Source organism: Lampris incognitus, chromosome 17, assembly GCF_029633865.1.
Source record: "Lampris incognitus isolate fLamInc1 chromosome 17, fLamInc1.hap2, whole genome shotgun sequence".
Lineage (NCBI taxonomy): Eukaryota > Metazoa > Chordata > Actinopteri > Lampriformes > Lampridae > Lampris > Lampris incognitus.
This window is the reverse complement of record NC_079227.1, coordinates 17,693,585-17,711,223: the sequence shown is the minus strand read 5'-3', so window position 1 is coordinate 17,711,223 and position 17,639 is coordinate 17,693,585. Positions and strand designations below refer to the sequence as shown.

The window sequence follows — 17,639 nt, the reverse complement described above, 5'->3', positions numbered from 1 at the left end:
CTACCATTTAATTATTGAATGGCAGTGGGGACAAAGGAAGCCTTGTATCTCTTAGTCCTAATACAGGGCATCATCAACTGACAACCTGAGGGTAACAGCTCAAACTCTGGCCGAAGGGGGCGGCCTTGGCACTCCAGAAGAGAAGTAGCCTTTCTGAACACACTCCTATTATAAAGGTCAGTAAGCTGGGCTTGGCTTCTCCCTGAAATCTTACTGGCCCATTTGATGAATCTATCAAGCCTTTTTTTTATTGGCCAGTGTTACGGCCCTAGTGCCATGTGTCTAACCCTGAGGAAGATTCGCTCTGTAGAGGAGCAGATCGACATCCTCAACAAGAAGCTTTCAATAGCGAAACAACAGGAGGATACCTTGCTCAGGGAGATGGATGTGACAGGCCAGGATGTTGAGGACATGCAGGAGCAAAACATCCGACTAATGCAGCAGCTCAGGGAGAAGGACGAAGCCAACTTCAAACTGAGGGAAGAGGACTACCCTCTTGAATACCAACCTAGGGTTTGTATTTATGGGAGGGGGTGTTTCGGCCCCAGTGCCGTGTGTTGATATTACCCTCGTGAATACAAACCTAGGGTTTTTATTTATGGGAGGGGGTGTTATGGCCCTAGTGCCGTGTGTTGTGTACAATTACCCTCTCGTATACAAACCAAGGGTTTGTTTTTAATGGGAGGGGGTGTTACGGTCCTAGTGCCGTGTGTCTAATTTTCCCTCTCCAGGTAATGCTCCGCCTCCTGTGGAACTGCTGATTGAGCCCAGGTGACCCCAATTGCTCATCAGCAGGGTATATACCTTGGAGAGAGACACCCAACAGTGCCAGTGGGCCATTGTTGGCAATGAGAGTGAGAGAGACGGCCAGTAGGCCATTGTTGTCAACCGGAGAGCGAGCTCTTGTGTCAATATCCATTACTCCTTGAGAAGGAGCGTGAAGCTTGTAATTGTTCTTGTTTGTTTGTTTAGCCAAGCCTGGTTACGAGCCAGCATCTTTAGTTGCCTTTTTATTCTATATTTTGACTGAAGGTTAATTTTTGTAAATAAATCTATTTGTTTTTACACCTGGTTCCGTCTCCCACCTTTCTTATTCCCCCGGAACACTTTTATTTTCTTCGTTACTTCCCCTCATCCCCTGGACCTTTAACGGGGAACGTAACAATTGGGGGCTCGTCCGGGATAATTTTTTTGTATAAGACAGTTCGGAGGTGGATTCCTTGTTTGTGTTAATCGTTGCTGTGTGCAGCTTGTCTCCGGTGGCGGGCATGGTGAGTATTGTAAATTCGTTTGGTTTTTCAGACGGCTTCCCTGGTTAGAATAAGGGAGTGTCCAGCTGGGCTGTGATCAGTCTTTCCATCGGACACTTTTGTTATTTTGCCTTTCTTTTTTTAGGCGTAATCCTGGGCGGGGACAGCGTTCCCTGGCGAGGGTAGGCTTTTCGGGGCTCAGGCCGCCGAAGTTCAGCCTTTAAAGCCGCCCCGAGCCCGGCACTCTCTGAGAAGACAGACAGGTGAAGTTTCAACCAGGTAGGAACTGGGGGAGTTTGTTTGTAAGGCTAACCATACGTTTATTTTCAGCTTGCTGTAATTTGCCACTGGTGGATGTGACCTTTTGAAAGTGTGAGGTCGAGTGACTGTAGCGTAGGCTAACTAAAATTCAGCCCACATGTTTATCTTGTTTGTTCTGTTAGCTATGGCTACTTTTGAGTTCTGCGCGGATGATCTTCAGCTGCTCCATCTCTTTCCTCCTTTGATTCACCAGCTCCAAACGAAGCTTCTCCACCTCCACCTGCTTTGCATGGCACTGGCATGTGAGGTCAGCGATGGCAGACTTGAGGTGTGCAATTCTCACCTCCTGCTTCTGGGGCAGGTTTAGGTCCTCCCTATCCCCCCTTATCTGGGACACGACCGACTGCGGTTCTGCCACTTACATTTTAAGGCCTCACAATGGGCAACCAAGTGTCCAGGCCTATGGCAGAAAAAACACCGTTTCTCCACTTTAGGTTTTGGAGGAGTACCGACACGTGAAGCTTGAGTAACCTGCAGGTTAGCATTTCGTGAGTTGCCGCCGCAGGGGGAGTTAATACTACGCGGCACAGAGATGTTTTTGTGTGGGAGCGCGGATTCGTCCGCCAACACCGCAGCCTGATGCGTGGACACGTTATGCTCATACTGCACCTCTACAGAGCGAGTCTTCCTCAGGGTTAGAGGCGCGGCACTAGGGCCGTAACACGCCCTCCCATAAAAACAAACCCTAGGTTTGTATACGAGAGGGTAATTGTACACATCACACGGCACTAGGGCCATAACAGCCAGAGTCAAGTTACCAAACCAAGCAACAATACAGTACATTAAAACTGTTTCAATAAAACTTCTATAGAAGCGAGTCATCATCTGGGAGGAGACATTAAATGTACACATTTTCCTCAGGAAAAAAAAAGATGTTTAAGGAGAAAATATTTGTGGAACTCAAATTTTTGTGGCTGCGTCAAATTTTTTTTTAAGTATAAGGTGTGATATTTTCAATGTTTGATTTTGAAGTAATCCAAAAGTATTCAGATTAGATTACATTTTTTTAATCCAATGGGTTATGTTACTAATTACAAAATTGCCATGTAATTAGTATTCAGTAACTAAGTACATTTCAGAGTAATCTGACCCAGCCCTGTGTGTGTGTGTGTGTGTGTGTGTCTTTGTGTTTGTGCGCATATGGATGTATCTTTGTGTGTGTCTTCAGATACTGCTGCTCTAATTTAAAGAGTTGGCATTTCAGAAACATGCTCTGCCACTTTGTTTAACGCCGGACCTAATCTCCCTGCTGCAGAGAGCGGTGTGTGAATGTGTGTATTATCTAGTGTTTACTGAGAGGTGTCTGTGAGAGGGAGGACAAACCAATGAGAACATTTGTTTGGAACACTGCCAGCGGGCAGTGTGTGTGTGTGTGTGTGTGTGTGTGTGTGTGTGTGTGTGTGTGTGTGTGTGTGTGTTAATTTTTGTATATGTCTGCCTTTGCCTCCATGTAAATACAAGGGATCCACAGAATGAAATAAGTCTTCAAATGACATCTTTTTGGACACATACAGGCTAATATTGCCATTCAGTGATGTAGGGAAAAACGTTCAAATCATACTTTAAGTCTGCAGTGTGGTGCAATAATATAATTTCAGCGATGTATTATTGTATGTTGTTGTATTTTACTCATGGATTATTTGTTTTGCCAAAGAAAACAGAACAATGTATAAGGTCTAAATTCTCACTTTCTACAGCATGGATTTAATCTGTAGAACAGCTCTACCCGCTGTGCATGTATGTATGCATTCATGTAGCTTTGCATCCCAAAGCAGATTTTATCAGCCCTGAACTCATATACACATACGCTGTTTCTCTCTCTCTCTGTCGCTCTCTCTTTCTCACACAAACCAATGCACACGTGCGCGCGCACACACACACACACACACACACACACACACACACACACACACACACACACACACACAAGTCCCAATCCCAGTTACAATGGCAGTTTATACTGGATATGCGGGACTATAAATATATGATCCTTGCACTATATCTCCCACACACTTACCTAACAGAACGAATAATCACACTACATGAATGGGAGACAATCATTTCTTTGGGATGCAACCCATATATAATTTTATATCTATATCTACTTATCTATATATATATGGATTATATATATATATATATATACACACACACACACATATATATATACATACACTACCGTTCAAAAGTTTGGGATCACCCAAACAATTTCGTGTTTTCCATGAAAAGTCACACTTATTCACCACCATATGTTGTGAAATGAATAGAAAATAGAGTCAAGACATTGACAAGGTTAGAAATAATGGTTTGTATTTGAAATAAGATTTTTTTTACATCAAACTTTGCTTTCGTCAAAGAATCCTCCATTTGCAGCAATTACAGCATTGCAGACCTTTGGCATTCTAGCTGTTAATTTGTTGAGGTAATCTGGAGAAATTGCACCCCACGCTTCCAGAAGCAGCTCCCACAAGTTGGATTGGTTGGATGGGCACTTCTTTGAGCAGATTGAGTTTCTGGAGCATCACATTTGTGGGGTCAATTAAACACTCAAAATGGCCAGAAAAAGAGAACTTTCATCTGAAACTCGACAGTCTATTCTTGTTCTTAGAAATGAAGGCTATTCCATGCGAGAAATTGCTAAGAAATTGAAGATTTCCTACACCGGTGTGTACTACTCCCTTCAGAGGACAGCACAAACAGGCTCTAACCAGAGTAGAAAAAGAAGTGGGAGGCCGCGTTGCACAACTAAGCAAGAAGATAAGTACATTAGAGTCTCTAGTTTGAGAAACAGACGCCTCACAGGTCCCCAACTGGCATCTTCATTAAATAGTACCTGTTAGAGCCTGTTTGTGCTGTCCTCTGAAGGGAGTAGTACACACCGGTGTAGGAAATCTTCAATTTCTTAGCAATTTCTCGCATGGAATAGCCTTCATTTCTAAGAACAAGAATAGACTGTCGAGTTTCAGATGAAAGTTCTCTTTTTCTGGCCATTTTGAGCGTTTAATTGACCCCACAAATGTGATGCTCCAGAAACTCAATCTGCTCAAAGAAGTGCCCATCCAACCAATCCAACTTGTGGGAGCTGCTTCTGGAAGCGTGGGGTGCAATTTCTCCAGATTACCTCAACAAATTAACAGCTAGAATGCCAAAGGTCTGCAATGCTGTAATTGCTGCAAATGGAGGATTCTTTGACGAAAGCAAAGTTTGATGTAAAAAAAATCTTATTTCAAATACAAATCATTATTTCTAACCTTGTCAATGTATTGACTCTATTTTCTATTCATTTCACAACATATGGTGGTGAATAAGTGTGACTTTTCATGGAAAACACAAAATTGTTTGGGTGATCCCAAACTTTTGAACGGTAGTGTATATAGATTAGATATATATATAGGTATCCTCCCACAGTCCAAAGGACTTGTAGGTCAGGTGAATTGGCCATACTAAATTGTCCTTAGGTTTGTGTGTGTGTGTGTGTGTGTGTGTGTGTGTGTGTGTGTGTGTGTGTGTGTGTGTGTGTGTGTGTGTGTGTGTTTGTGTGTGAGAGCCCGAGCCCTGTCATGGACTGGGGGCCTGTCCAGGGTGTCTCCCCGTCTGCCACCCAATGACTGCTGGGATAGGCTCCAGCATCCCCGCAACCCTGAGAGCAGGATAAGCGGTTTAGGTAATGAATGAATGAATGATTAGGGATGCATGATATTGCATTTTTGCCAATATCCGATATACCGATATTTTCCAACTAAGCAGATGCCGATATAAGCACGTATTTTTCCCCCACCTAATTGCAGAGACCATCAAGTCTCTCCTGTAGTGGACTGATCTGAAGCTGCTACACTGACCATGGAAGCCACAGCTGGTTTATTTTTTCCCCTCTTCTCTATGCACAGGTACACAGCCCTCCAACAGGTAAAAACGACATAAAACTGTGTAAAACACGAGTACAATCAGTTTAAAAATGATTAACATAAATACCCTATTGTACCAGAGGCAATGCGATGCGGCAGTGCAACCTTGTGGGGTTTTTTTTTTTTCATCGCACATTAAAACAATAAATCAATCAAATCAATGTGTATACATGATCCCGTAGTTAATAATTCAGTACTATAATTCAATAATTCAGTAAAGCATTTGCCACTTAAATTACCCATTTTGACTTGATTTGATTTTGATATACTTTAATGATCCCCGTAGGGAAATTATATTCTGCATTTAACCCACCCCTAGCTGTGTAGCTAGGAGCATTTTCCAAAGTGACCTACTTGAAATCGCCTCAGAAAACTCAAAAAACAGGGCTTGCACACAACCACATGCAACACAGATGCAGTTGGTGTGGCAGGTAAAAAAAAAAACCTGCTCCACCCTGCCTACGTGACGTAGCGCGTCTGCGCCTGGTCAACGGTTCGCATCGCGTGCACATAATTAAATTGTAATCTTATCGGCCTGTCATACCAGCATTTCGAGCTGATGACAGGCCAGTATCATTGTGCATCCCTTGGAGCCCTGTGATGGCCTGGCGGCCTGTCCAGGGTGTCTCCACACCTGCCGCCCAATGACTGCTGGGATAGGCTCCAGCATCCCTGCGACCCTGAGAGCGGGTTAAGCGGTTTGGATAATGGATGGATGTGTGTATGTATATATATATATATATATATATATATATATATATATATATATATATATAATCCAGTGATTCAAGTAATTCTTTAATGACAGTACAAGCAAGTTTCATACCATAAGCTATCATCAGCTGTCAACAGAGCTGCATGGCAAACAACATAAGATATTAACTGCCTCGTCATGCACATCACGTGCACAACGTCCAATGGGGAAATGGGGAGGCGCTTACATTCAAATACATGTGATTGCTATCCGTCCAGTAGGAGGGGGAGAGGGAGGTTGCATACAAAGTTAATGGCATTATCTATTTATAATTACAAATAGACGCTTATATCTAGTATGTCTGCAAATGCCGGCCAATTCATTCCTGTTAGTCAGTGTGGACATTTCTGGTTTGCAAATGATAAAATACTTGTCAGTTAGCATGTTCAACCAGTAGTAAAATGTGCAATCCATGTCTTTGTTTTTTGAGAGGGTTTTCCAGGTGGTTGACAGCTGATGATTGCTTATGGCATGAAACAGGCTTGTACTGTCTCATAAAGTATGTGTGTGTGTGTGCGCGCGCGCGCTACGTGTGCTTAGCCTTATAGGTATGACTCATGTTCCTCTTTAGGCTGTCCTGTATGTTATGAATGGCCTATTATACATACAAATATTGCATTTTACAGCTCCAAATGGGAATGACATCCTACAAAAAACATCATCCAAAATAACAACCCCCCCCTCCAAAAAAAAAATTAAAGTGAAAAAAAAAGTTTGACATTCAAAATAATCTTCTAAGGCTGAAAGCTGTGGCTAAAGTGATTTGGGATGCTTCAGTTTCTTACATGACATCCCATCACATCAGCATAAAAACTGCACCTGCATGAGCGAAGCACATTTCTCTGATGCTTATTCCTGTTTTCACAGCTACTGTCTCATTTGGTGGTTTTATCTGACTCTCATTTTGTAATCCACTTTCTCTCTCTCTCTCTCTCTCTCTCTCTCTCTCTCTCTCTCTCTCTCTCTGTCTCTCTCTCTCATTTTCTGTTTCTCTGTCACTCACAACCTTTCTTGTCTCCCTTTTTCTGAGTCATTCTCACTGAATCTGTCTTTTTTTCAGCAATTCACATATTTTTCTCATCTGTTAACATTTTACCTGTTATTTGTTATAGTGGAACTTATAGGAGATAAAAGAGACAGAGCAATTGTGCTGAAAGTGCCTCGCTCTCAATTAAGAGTGATGCTGTACTGGTGCTGTGCTGTATCTTTGAAGAGACGGGGTTAGTGTCAGGTCCCTGATGGCAGTATACAGATATTTCAGACTCAACACAGGGATCTCTCAAGATTCACTACCACATTACTATCAGACATCATGCCATTACTCTGCTTAATAAGGGTGTCAGTATTGGAAAATATGGTCAATAACTAAAACCCACCACCAATAACCCTATATTACATGTATTGAATCAAAGCAAAATAATTTTTTCATGCATAGCTTAAGCCCTCTAAGAAAGAAAATTGGACTCTCTCTCATTAATTTTTGCCCATTGACCCCAAATTAACAGGTTCAGCCACCACTGTGTCATTGAGTTAGACCATTGCACGATGATATAACCTTCAATATGGTCGCTGTCACACAGAAAAACAACCCAGATGACGCACTGGTAGTAAATGTCATTCGAGCATGTGTAATATACACTAATAGGTACTGGATCAGTGACTTTACATAATGGGACTAAGGCACGTATGAAGCAGCCTTCCAACCTACCATACATGACTCTCCAAAGCTTATAATCATTTTTGGGTGTCGTGTGGTTTAAGTGCTTGTCTGAATTTTATGGCCTCCAATAGTATAAGCCTAATGCTTCTATAAATAGTATAGCATTTGTTGGGTTCAAGAATGGCAAACACCCAGTGTTTATTAGAGACAGAGTACCATAGTAGATGGGTGTTTATGCCCTTAAGTAACTGACTCTCTTCCTGATTTTATTTAGATTTGTGTCAAAAGGCTAGTGTGCCCTTTGTCACCAGAATGTCCACTTCCTTATTGTACAATGTATGACATTGATATCATACAAAAGTTTCGTTTTGCTAGTTTTCTCATGGTTGAACAAGTGGTTGTATCTGTAATGAACGTTTCTGTAAAACAGTAAAGAAGAAACCTGTGTTTATCTTGATGTCCGTTGGGAACCTGTTCATTATTTGCTGTCATACCAAACTTACCAAAAGCTGGTTATCATCTAAGCCTCAGGGATGAAAAACAATAATAGCATTACTCATTTACTCCCCTCGTGCAAATTTTCCACGTCAGTCCAAGGATTTGAGACGGCGACCTCTATTCTTCTTGCTGCATTATCTGTCGCTGTCCGCAGCTGACCTTACATAACCGTGACGACAGGTGCCGTGTTCTCCCTAAGTGTCTGGGACGGTGTCATTTCTATAAGTGCATCCCTGATGTCAAAACATCACCTCGACACCCGTCGGCTGCCTTAGATATCCGTCTGTAAGGCCTTGGCAAACCTCTTAACACATCTGGATTAGTACTCGCTCATTCTAGGAACTTTGCTTCGATTCCAGGACGGAGTTGTCAGAATACAGGCTCATGACGGGTGATAAAAGAAGCCACGCTGTATTTTGAAAAAAATTTTCAGGTTTATTTCCACGCAGCCTGCTTAAAGAGTTGTATTTTAGGATTTGGTTCCCTGAAATAGAATCTAGTTTCTCTGAATAGAGAGCATTGACTGGGGTCACTCAGGAGCTGAGTATTTGTTATTGATTCAGTTGGCTTGCATTGTGCAGAGACGTGCGGGTGGAGTTTAAACTTGGAGTAAAAAAAATATTACAAGGCCCTGCGGTCGTACTTTTGGCGGGTAACATAGATTTTCAAGTGTAGGGGTCAAGGTCTATTATTCATAGCATGCTCCTGTGCTGTACTTGATGTTAGCCTGTAAAAGATTTCGGCCAACAGGCTGGCGATAATCACATTCTTTTTGGTTTACAAACGCAGTAGTAGTTTTCTATCGCTTTTTTTTAAAGCAAGTTTTCTGTTTTGTTTTGGGGTTTTTTTCCGTAAAACTTTGTATTTTAATCAGAGCTTTGATTCTATCTATGGAGCATGAATTAAACAACGTTCATCTTAATTGTGAGATAGTAGCCATGTATATATGCAATGCAGTACTCATAAAAGATGGTTTGTATAGACGGTAGGGAAGCATCTGATATGTTAAAACTTTTAAATTGCCTATTATTCTAAAATTACTTACACCATACTGTGCCAAAATGGTCCTTGTGGAAGTCCTCATTTTGTCAAAGCCCATTGATAAATGAGCTTGCTACTCATGTGGAACTGCCACACACCAAGCCAGCCAAACACACAGACGGGGGGGAGCAGCTGAAGGTAAACCGACCAAACAAAGTGCCAGATTTTATAACTGCCCATCAGCATTGGCCTGGCACTGGAGCTGCTGCCACAAAATTAGTTTGACAGAGCACAGGTAAAAATCCATAAGAGTGTCTCAGGGCAAAATCAGGGAATTCCCAGTAGTGCCATGTCCATGTATTGCATAGTATATCAGGAAATGGCACCAAACTAAGCCCTTGAAGGGATAGTTTGGTTTCCATGGTTTTCACGACGTTTTTACTATGTAGAGTTAAACAAACTCATCGATACCTTTTTTATGTCTTTGCATGCAGTTTGAAGGTACGTTGAGTGGTGAGTTTAGCCTAGCTTAGCTCAATTGCTAGATGTACACTGGGGGTCATTAGCAGCGCCTCTTAAAAGAAGGGAAATACATTTTTTTCTGAAGTCAGTTATTAATACTTGTCACTCTTTAGCCAAGTGTGAACAACTTTTCTTTTTTTTGGGGGGGGGGTTCCCCCTTTTTCTCACCAGTTGTACCCGGCCAATTACCCTACTCTTCCAAGCCGTCCAGGCGCTGCTCCACCCTCTCTGCCAATCTGGGGAGGGCTGCAGACTACCACATGCCTCCTCCGATACATGTGGAGTCGCCAACCGCTTCTTTTTACCGGGGTCCTCCCTATAGTCCCCGGGTCCTATAGTCCCCGGGTCCTATGTTCCCCGCTTTGTATGAGACCGGGGAATAGCGGACCTTTTTGTATACAGAGGGCCCTATATTCCCCACTTTTCCCCAAAAGGGTCCTATGTTCCCCGTTTTGTATGTGCAGGGGAACATAGGACCTTTCTTTATAAAAAGGGTCCTATGTTCCCCTAGGGCACCCGGGGAACATAGGACCCTTTTTATAAAGAAAGGTCCTATGTTCCCCGGTCAGCAGGTTTGACGCTGTTTGGCGCAAAAAGTGCATTTTCAATAATGCATTATTTAGGGCAGATTATTAGGAAGACAATGAATCATACGATTTCTATTTTCATATCACAAAAACGAATTCACAAAGTCCAGGTTGGCTAAAGTATGTGGAAACTTTCGACACTACACCAATTTCAATTTATTAGGCTATAGCTTACATTTGGGCGCATAACCCACCCCGGTAGTTCTCTGATATTTATGCGCGAAATGTGTCACTTACCGAGGAAAATGCGCCTCGCCGGGTAGGTGAGCTGGCTCGTCTGTGTCTGAATGTAATATAGTAAGCCTATGTTCCTTGAGCAACTGTACCCGGGCATAGCTCAGTCGGTAGAGCTCTCGCCTATGGATCGCAAGGTCGTGAGTTCGATCCCGGGTGCCGCCAACTCAGCGTATGAGTAGCACATTGTGCGAGAAGTGCTGGGAGCTGAGGATAGGTGTTGTGTTCCGTCCTCAGCAGTCCATCTCCCAGAGGTCTAGCGCATTGTACCAGGGATAGACTCCTGCAAAAGCTGGCTGATACCGACAATAGGCCAATTCCGACCCACTTCTTCTATGTTCCCTAGAAAGCCGTCGTTCCCATTATAACCACACCAGCTTATTGGGAAAAGCATCTGACAGATATTAGATAGAAACCATATGCTCAGTAAGGCCCTTTAAGCATCATAATTGTAATGATAATAATAATAGCCTAATAATAATAATAATGATGATGATGATGATGATGATGATGATAATAATAATAATAATAACAATATAGCCTTATATTAGAAATGCTAAAAATTGGATTATTGAAATATTTATAATTATAAAGTAGGCTAATATAGCATGGTAATATCAATAAAATAATAACAATATCTGCCTGGTCTCTTAAGATTCTAAGATGCTGTATGCTACAGAAATAACGGGACATAGGCCTAGGCTAATGAATACGCCTTTTTGACAAAATATGAATGAAAGGCTAATCAACAACGCTAAAGCTGAATCACAAAACACATATTGCTCGAAAAATAATTTATAAATAGCCAAATGCACACATGATTTCGAGTTTGGAAATATTTAAAACTTGTCGTGGATGTGTGGTCATCTGCACGCAAGTTTCCTGGCGTTCTAAACCACATGATCAAAATTCAGCAATGTCTAAACCGCCCGCCAACTTGCAACAGTTTGCAACAATCGGCTGTTATCGGTGATAACTCATGGACTCACTGTCATGTGCTTACTAGCCTACAAGAAGACAAACAATGGCGATAGTTATGGATGGTGATCGAGGGGGCAAAGTGTTGGTACATGAGAACTTCAGATATCAGAAGCACCGCACCAATCAAGACACCATTAGATGGAGGTGCTGGAGGTGGAACTGTAGAGTGCCACTGATCACAAATAGATTTGAAGTGGAGGACGTGGATGCTAACATTATTGTGCACGATGTTGGGGAACACGTGCATCCCCCTGACGGAGAAATGGTGCACCGTGCAGAATTCCGACAGGGGGTGGTTGCAGAAGTTGCGAGGGAGCCAACAGTCCCAATCAGAAGGATCTATAATGCGCAAAGGGTCCTGCAGCGTCGGCAATGTCAAATCCAGGGTTTTAGCCCCTCTTTGTTGAGTAGCCTAATGGACTAGGACTACTCATTTTGATTTTTTGAAGAAGAAAAAAGCCTTAACGTTAGCCTAGTTAGGCCTTGGAGATTTTTGTTTTAGACCATGCCTTTTCTGGGGGGCTTCTGCCATAGACCAACCCTTTTTCAGCCAAGCTTTTACTAGAAGCATTTTGTTATTAATAGCCTATTATCAGCATTACTATTGATAGTATTATGCCTGTAATTGTTATTTGTTATTAGGCCTCTTTTATAATTAGGCTATTATTATTATTATCATTAGGCTGTTATTATTATTATTATGTATTATTTCTTATTATTATTATTGATATTATTACTATTACTATTATTATTATTATTATTATTATTATTATTAAAGAAGAACATCAAAGGATGTAAGGTAGCACTCATCAAATGAAAAAAAAGACACAATTCTCTATTTTACCATTTCATTGTTTGGCATCAGTCATTAACTTGGCCGGGTGGTCTTCTTCAGAAACCTTAATGACTGATGCCAGACAATAAAATGGTGAAATAGAGGACTGCCTCTGTTATTTTTTTACCATTTGGTGAGTGTTACCTTACATCCTTTGATGTTCGTCTTTGATTCATGTTTTTGGTTTAGCACCTCCACAAGCCTTTAGTTTTTTGAGAAGCACATATTATTATTATTAGGCAATTAGCCTATTGTGTAAGGTAGGCGGCCCCCGTTGATGGATACTTTGTGCTGGTCCTAAATTCCCAAGTCCTGGTCTAAGTTCTCTGCCTAAAAAGTTCATCATTAAAGTCTTTTTGAAAGAAAGTCTGCCAAGTGATTTAATATGGAAAACGAACTGCAAAGTAACAAGAAAGTGGCTGAAGTGTCCAGTGCTGTGCAAACTGAATTTTGAGCGAAGGTGGAAATGGCTACTGGTTATACTGGTAGGCGGGCCTACTGCAAGACAAACTTGCGTTGATTGCCGACTGTCCATGCTGAGCCGGAGAGCCAACTAACTAGGCCTACTGCAGTAAATATTGGTAAAAAATAACAATAAAGCAAATTACAGCCTCCTCTAGGCCGAATTTGGATACGCACTCAAGGTGGCCTGCGATATACAACAGCCAACAATGGTAATACGGCCTAATTTAATCAGCGGAGGAATAGATTGTCGTAGCCTACAACTCAGCCATGACCCAGGTTTTTATTATTTTGGACCCGTTAAGGAAATAATTTGCAAAAAGGGTTCTAAGTTCCCCGGTTTGTTCCTCGATTGGCAATAGCGGGGAATATAGGACCCTTTATTTGGAAAAAGGTCCTATGTTCCCCTGGAAACAGCGGGGAATATAGGACCCTTTTTCCAAAAGAGGGTTCTATGTTCCCCGGTGTCTATTGCAACGGGGATTATAGGACCTTTTTAGGGGAAAACGGGGAATATGGGACCCTTTTTTTTCGAAAGGGTCCTATGTTCCCCGATCGGGGAACATAGGACCCGGGGAATATAGGACCCGGGGACTATAGGCACGGCCCCTTTTTACCTGACAGTGAGGAGTTTCACCAGGGGGACGTAGCTCCCCCCGAACAGGCGCCCTGACTGACCAGAGGAGGCACTAGTGCAGCGACCAGCAGTGGCGCCCCCAGAAATGTTTCATCGGGGTGGCCAAATGGGGCCACTGAAAATCTTGGGGTGGCACACCAAAACCAAAAGCCATGACTGAATTTCGGGAATTCTATGCTGCTGTTGTAGTATACTGTATAGGCTAGTTGAAAACTGTCAATATGAGAGTTAAGAAAAATATACATTATTGATTTAAATGAACAGCACCTAATGTAAGATATCATATGCGACTCATGGCTGGGGGGGCCAGCGGGGGGGGGGGCAGGGATAGTATCAGGGTGGCCGTGGCCACCCCTTGGGGGCGCCACTGGCGACCAGGACACATACCCACATCCAGCTTCCCACCCGCAGACACGGCCAATTATGTCCGCAGGGACGCTTGACAAAGCTGGAGTTAACACGGGGACTTGAACCGGCGATCCCTATGTTGGTAGGCAACGGAAGAGACCGCCACACCACCCGGACCCCCCTGAACAACTTCCCTCAACCAATATTTCCACATGTACATGGGAAATCCTAAATATTATTAGGTTATAGTTTTATTATTCCATAATATGCATATCCATTTTCTATGGGAGAAGATGACTGTTTTCTTCTATGACAGATATATGTATCTTTCTGGTGTCTTTCATGACTATATCGAGGGTTATTGTGAAAACGTTGAGGTTAAACTTCCCTCATACTTTAGTCAGTCAGTATAGCACAGTGGAAATATACTGTGTCCGTTTTTGCATTTCATTGGTCCTTGCTCTGTTAAAAGTGTTAGGGTTTGTGGAAGACCCCAAGCGCGCGACACCAAGCAGAGATAGAGTTCGCCGAAACTGGCGTTACTTTATTAACAGTTCATACAAAGGTCCAATGGGACAACATGCACGGCAACGAAAAGAGTCCGGCGAGTCGCTTTGCGGGTAGTCGCCAACAAACAGAGAAAAGACGGGGAAACTCATGGGTAATCCAAATTGCGGATGCGGCAGGATGATTCCGCAGGGAAAACAACTCTGCGGAGAAAATAGCAAATCCACGGGTCGAGACAAACTTGGAGAGAATACACAGGGAGGGAAGCGTAACCACTTCAACGAGGATGTTACGCCACGAACTGGCAGCTGGCCCCGGGAGACCAGCAAACTTAAGCCCAGCCCTGACGACTAAGCCCAGCCCTGACGACTAAACCCAGCCCTGACGACTAAGCCCAGCCCTGATGAGCTGACTGGCTGCAGGCGCGGGATGGGCGAGCCGTAACAAAAAACAGGTTTTGAGTGTGGTACTTTGTGAAAAGGGCAGCATCAGAACTAACTTAGTCTGTAAGAAATTGAACGGATTTCCTCTTGGCTACCATTAAACAAAAAAAAAGTCCTTATTCTCTTCGGTTAGGGGTCCGCGGTGTTAGTTAAAAGATACCGTGACATTTTGAGTCTTAGCCTGCCATTTTTATTCACCAGACATTTGTCATATTAAGGGAGATAAAAACAAGACCTATTTCTGCAGGTCCCTTAAAATGTCATGTTGGTTTTTAGCATTGTTGTTCCACATTTATACCAGGTTTGTATACATCTATATATTATCAGTCTAACAAGCAGGTGCTGGCTAACCAACCAGACATTGTGGTAGTTGACAAGGAGCAGAAGATAGCAGTAGTGATCGATGTAGCAATCCTGAGCAACGGCAACGTCCGGAAGAAAGAGCATGAGAAGGTAGAGAAATACCCAGGACTGAAGGAAGCGCTAGATCGGATGTGGAAGGGGAAATCCACAGTAATCCCAGTGGTAATAAGAACACTAGGGACTGTGACCCCCAAACTGGGAGAGTGGCTCCAGCAGATTCCCAGAAACATACATCTAAGGTCTCTGTCCAGAAGAGTGCGGTCCTAGGAACAGCTAAGATACTGTGCAGAACCCTCAAACTCCCAGGCGGAGGACCCAAGCTTGAGGAAGATACACACCACCCGAAAAAGATAATGTCAATTAAGTTAAATTAAGTCAAACCGTAACACAAATTAATGAAGTAATTAAATAGTAAGTGTATATTAAATGGACGAAAGAACAGGGACAAAAAACATGTAAATAAAAAGAGAAAAGAGGATAGAAGAGAGACGATTGAGATCCAGATTTTAAACTGATCAGTTTCAGCTACTAAGTGAGCATCCAATTCCTCCACAAAGTCTAAAAAGGGCCATGTAGAGTGGAATTTGGATGTAGTTTATCTCATGTTGTAGCTAATCTTTTCTGGTTTCAGTGACTGCATAACCTTGGTAATCCAACGTGCATAAGTAGGGAGAGGAAGCCTCCTTCCATTTAAACAGAATCGGTCTCTTGGCTTGTTAAGTGGAGTAGTCCAATAAGTGTGCCTGGGCAGTATTTCAGTGTGCACCAGCTGGGGAGCCACCCCAAAAATGGCACTCAGAGAGAGGGTTTGAGTAGGTAATGCAAAACAGTGGCTAAGGCCTCAAAAATTGATTACTAGAACTGGGTCAGTTTCGGGCAGGATCAGAACATATGGAAGAGTCTGGCAGTGTCTTGTTTGCACCTGTCACATGTTGGGTCTATATCTGGATTCGTTTTAGCCAATTTCTCTTTAGACCAGTGAAGGCGGTGTACCGCTTTAAACTGGATTACACCATGCCTCATACATATGGAGGAGGAACGTATCCTCTTAATTACTAGATCCCAAGTTTCCTCTGGAATGGACATTTCCATTATCACTCTCCTCTCGATTTTTTTAGGGGTTCAAGTGGTACTTGACCAAGAGTATTAAGTGTATAATAAAGCTTATTTATATACCCATTTTCAGCAGGGTTAAGTTAAAGAATGTGGTCTAATTGGGTCTTTGGAGGAAGAACTGGGAAGTGATTAAATTTAGATAGAGTAAAATCACCAATCTGCAGATATCTAAACGAGCGAGTTTGAGGCAAATTAAACTTCTCTGAGAGCAGATTAAAAGATGCAAAATTGTTATCAAGCTAAGTCAAGTTAATTCTATTTGTATAGCCATTATCATAAATTACAAATTTGCCTAAGGGGGCTTTACAGCAACACAACATCCTGTCCTTAGACCCTCGCATCAGATAAATAGGTCCTCCAAATCCTCCAAAATGAATATTCCATTGAGTCTGTAAAGCTCCAAGGCTCCATCAGATATAGAGGGGAGAAAAGTGTGATTTTTTTTTTTTTTGCGATAAGGGTGCCAATAGAGAGATCTTTAAATTTGAGAGCCTGTCTAAATTGTTTCCAAATCTTAGGTAAGGGGATTAGTGTATTTGACAAACATATTTTGTTGTTAGCTGGTATAAGACTGTCCGGTATAGTGGACTATCTTCCCATAGGAAAATAGTGTAATAGCCACCAAAAACAATAGCAGGTGTGGATTTTCTTGTCTATATTTAACCAAGGAGGGGGAGAAATGACTCACAGTGACTGAATCACCAGTTCCGATTTAATTTACACTGAGAACATCTCTTGCCCCTGGCCAGACTGTGGATATCTGTTCTCAATTTATAATTTCACTTTTTTTACTTTTAGATATTAACTTGGATTTTCGCTCTACTCTCTATTGTTAGAATTATTCTTGTTATGAACTTTAGCCCTACTTTCAATTCTGGTTATTTTGTTGAGTTTTATGTCCAAGTAATTTCTATAAAATCTCATTTGGTTAAAAGTGCCCCTGCCTGGGCAGGTGGTATTACTCAGCCACATCTCCTGGTGTTTAATAGGGATTTTGGGCAAGGTGACGCCTTATTTTTCCATCTGTGACCTCAGCGTCAACATGAAGTGAAAGCCTGGCAAGCTTTTCGGTGCGAGCCAACTCACTGAATTACTACCATTGTACAGAACATTTTTCACTGGAATCCACTTTTCCTACTCATTTTCCCACATCGTTACTCACACCAGCAACACCCTCAAATGCACATACTCCCTGGCATATCTATACCTTTTTCTTCTCCCACGTACACTTGATG

General features: G+C 42.3%; 1 protein-coding gene across 1 annotated transcript in view; it reads left to right on the top strand.

Annotated features, from left to right (window-relative positions):
- Positions 1-276: 276 nt before the first annotated feature.
- The window catches only part of LOC130127125 (zinc finger protein 385C-like), a 77,357-nt gene continuing 59,994 nt past the window's right edge, over positions 277-17,639 (top strand). Inside the window, exons 1-3 of the mRNA XM_056296698.1 lie at positions 277-513; positions 1,250-1,271; positions 1,396-1,432. Of these exons, the coding sequence (XP_056152673.1) occupies positions 277-513; positions 1,250-1,271; positions 1,396-1,432 (296 nt within the window). The remainder of the gene's footprint in view (positions 514-1,249; positions 1,272-1,395; positions 1,433-17,639) is intronic.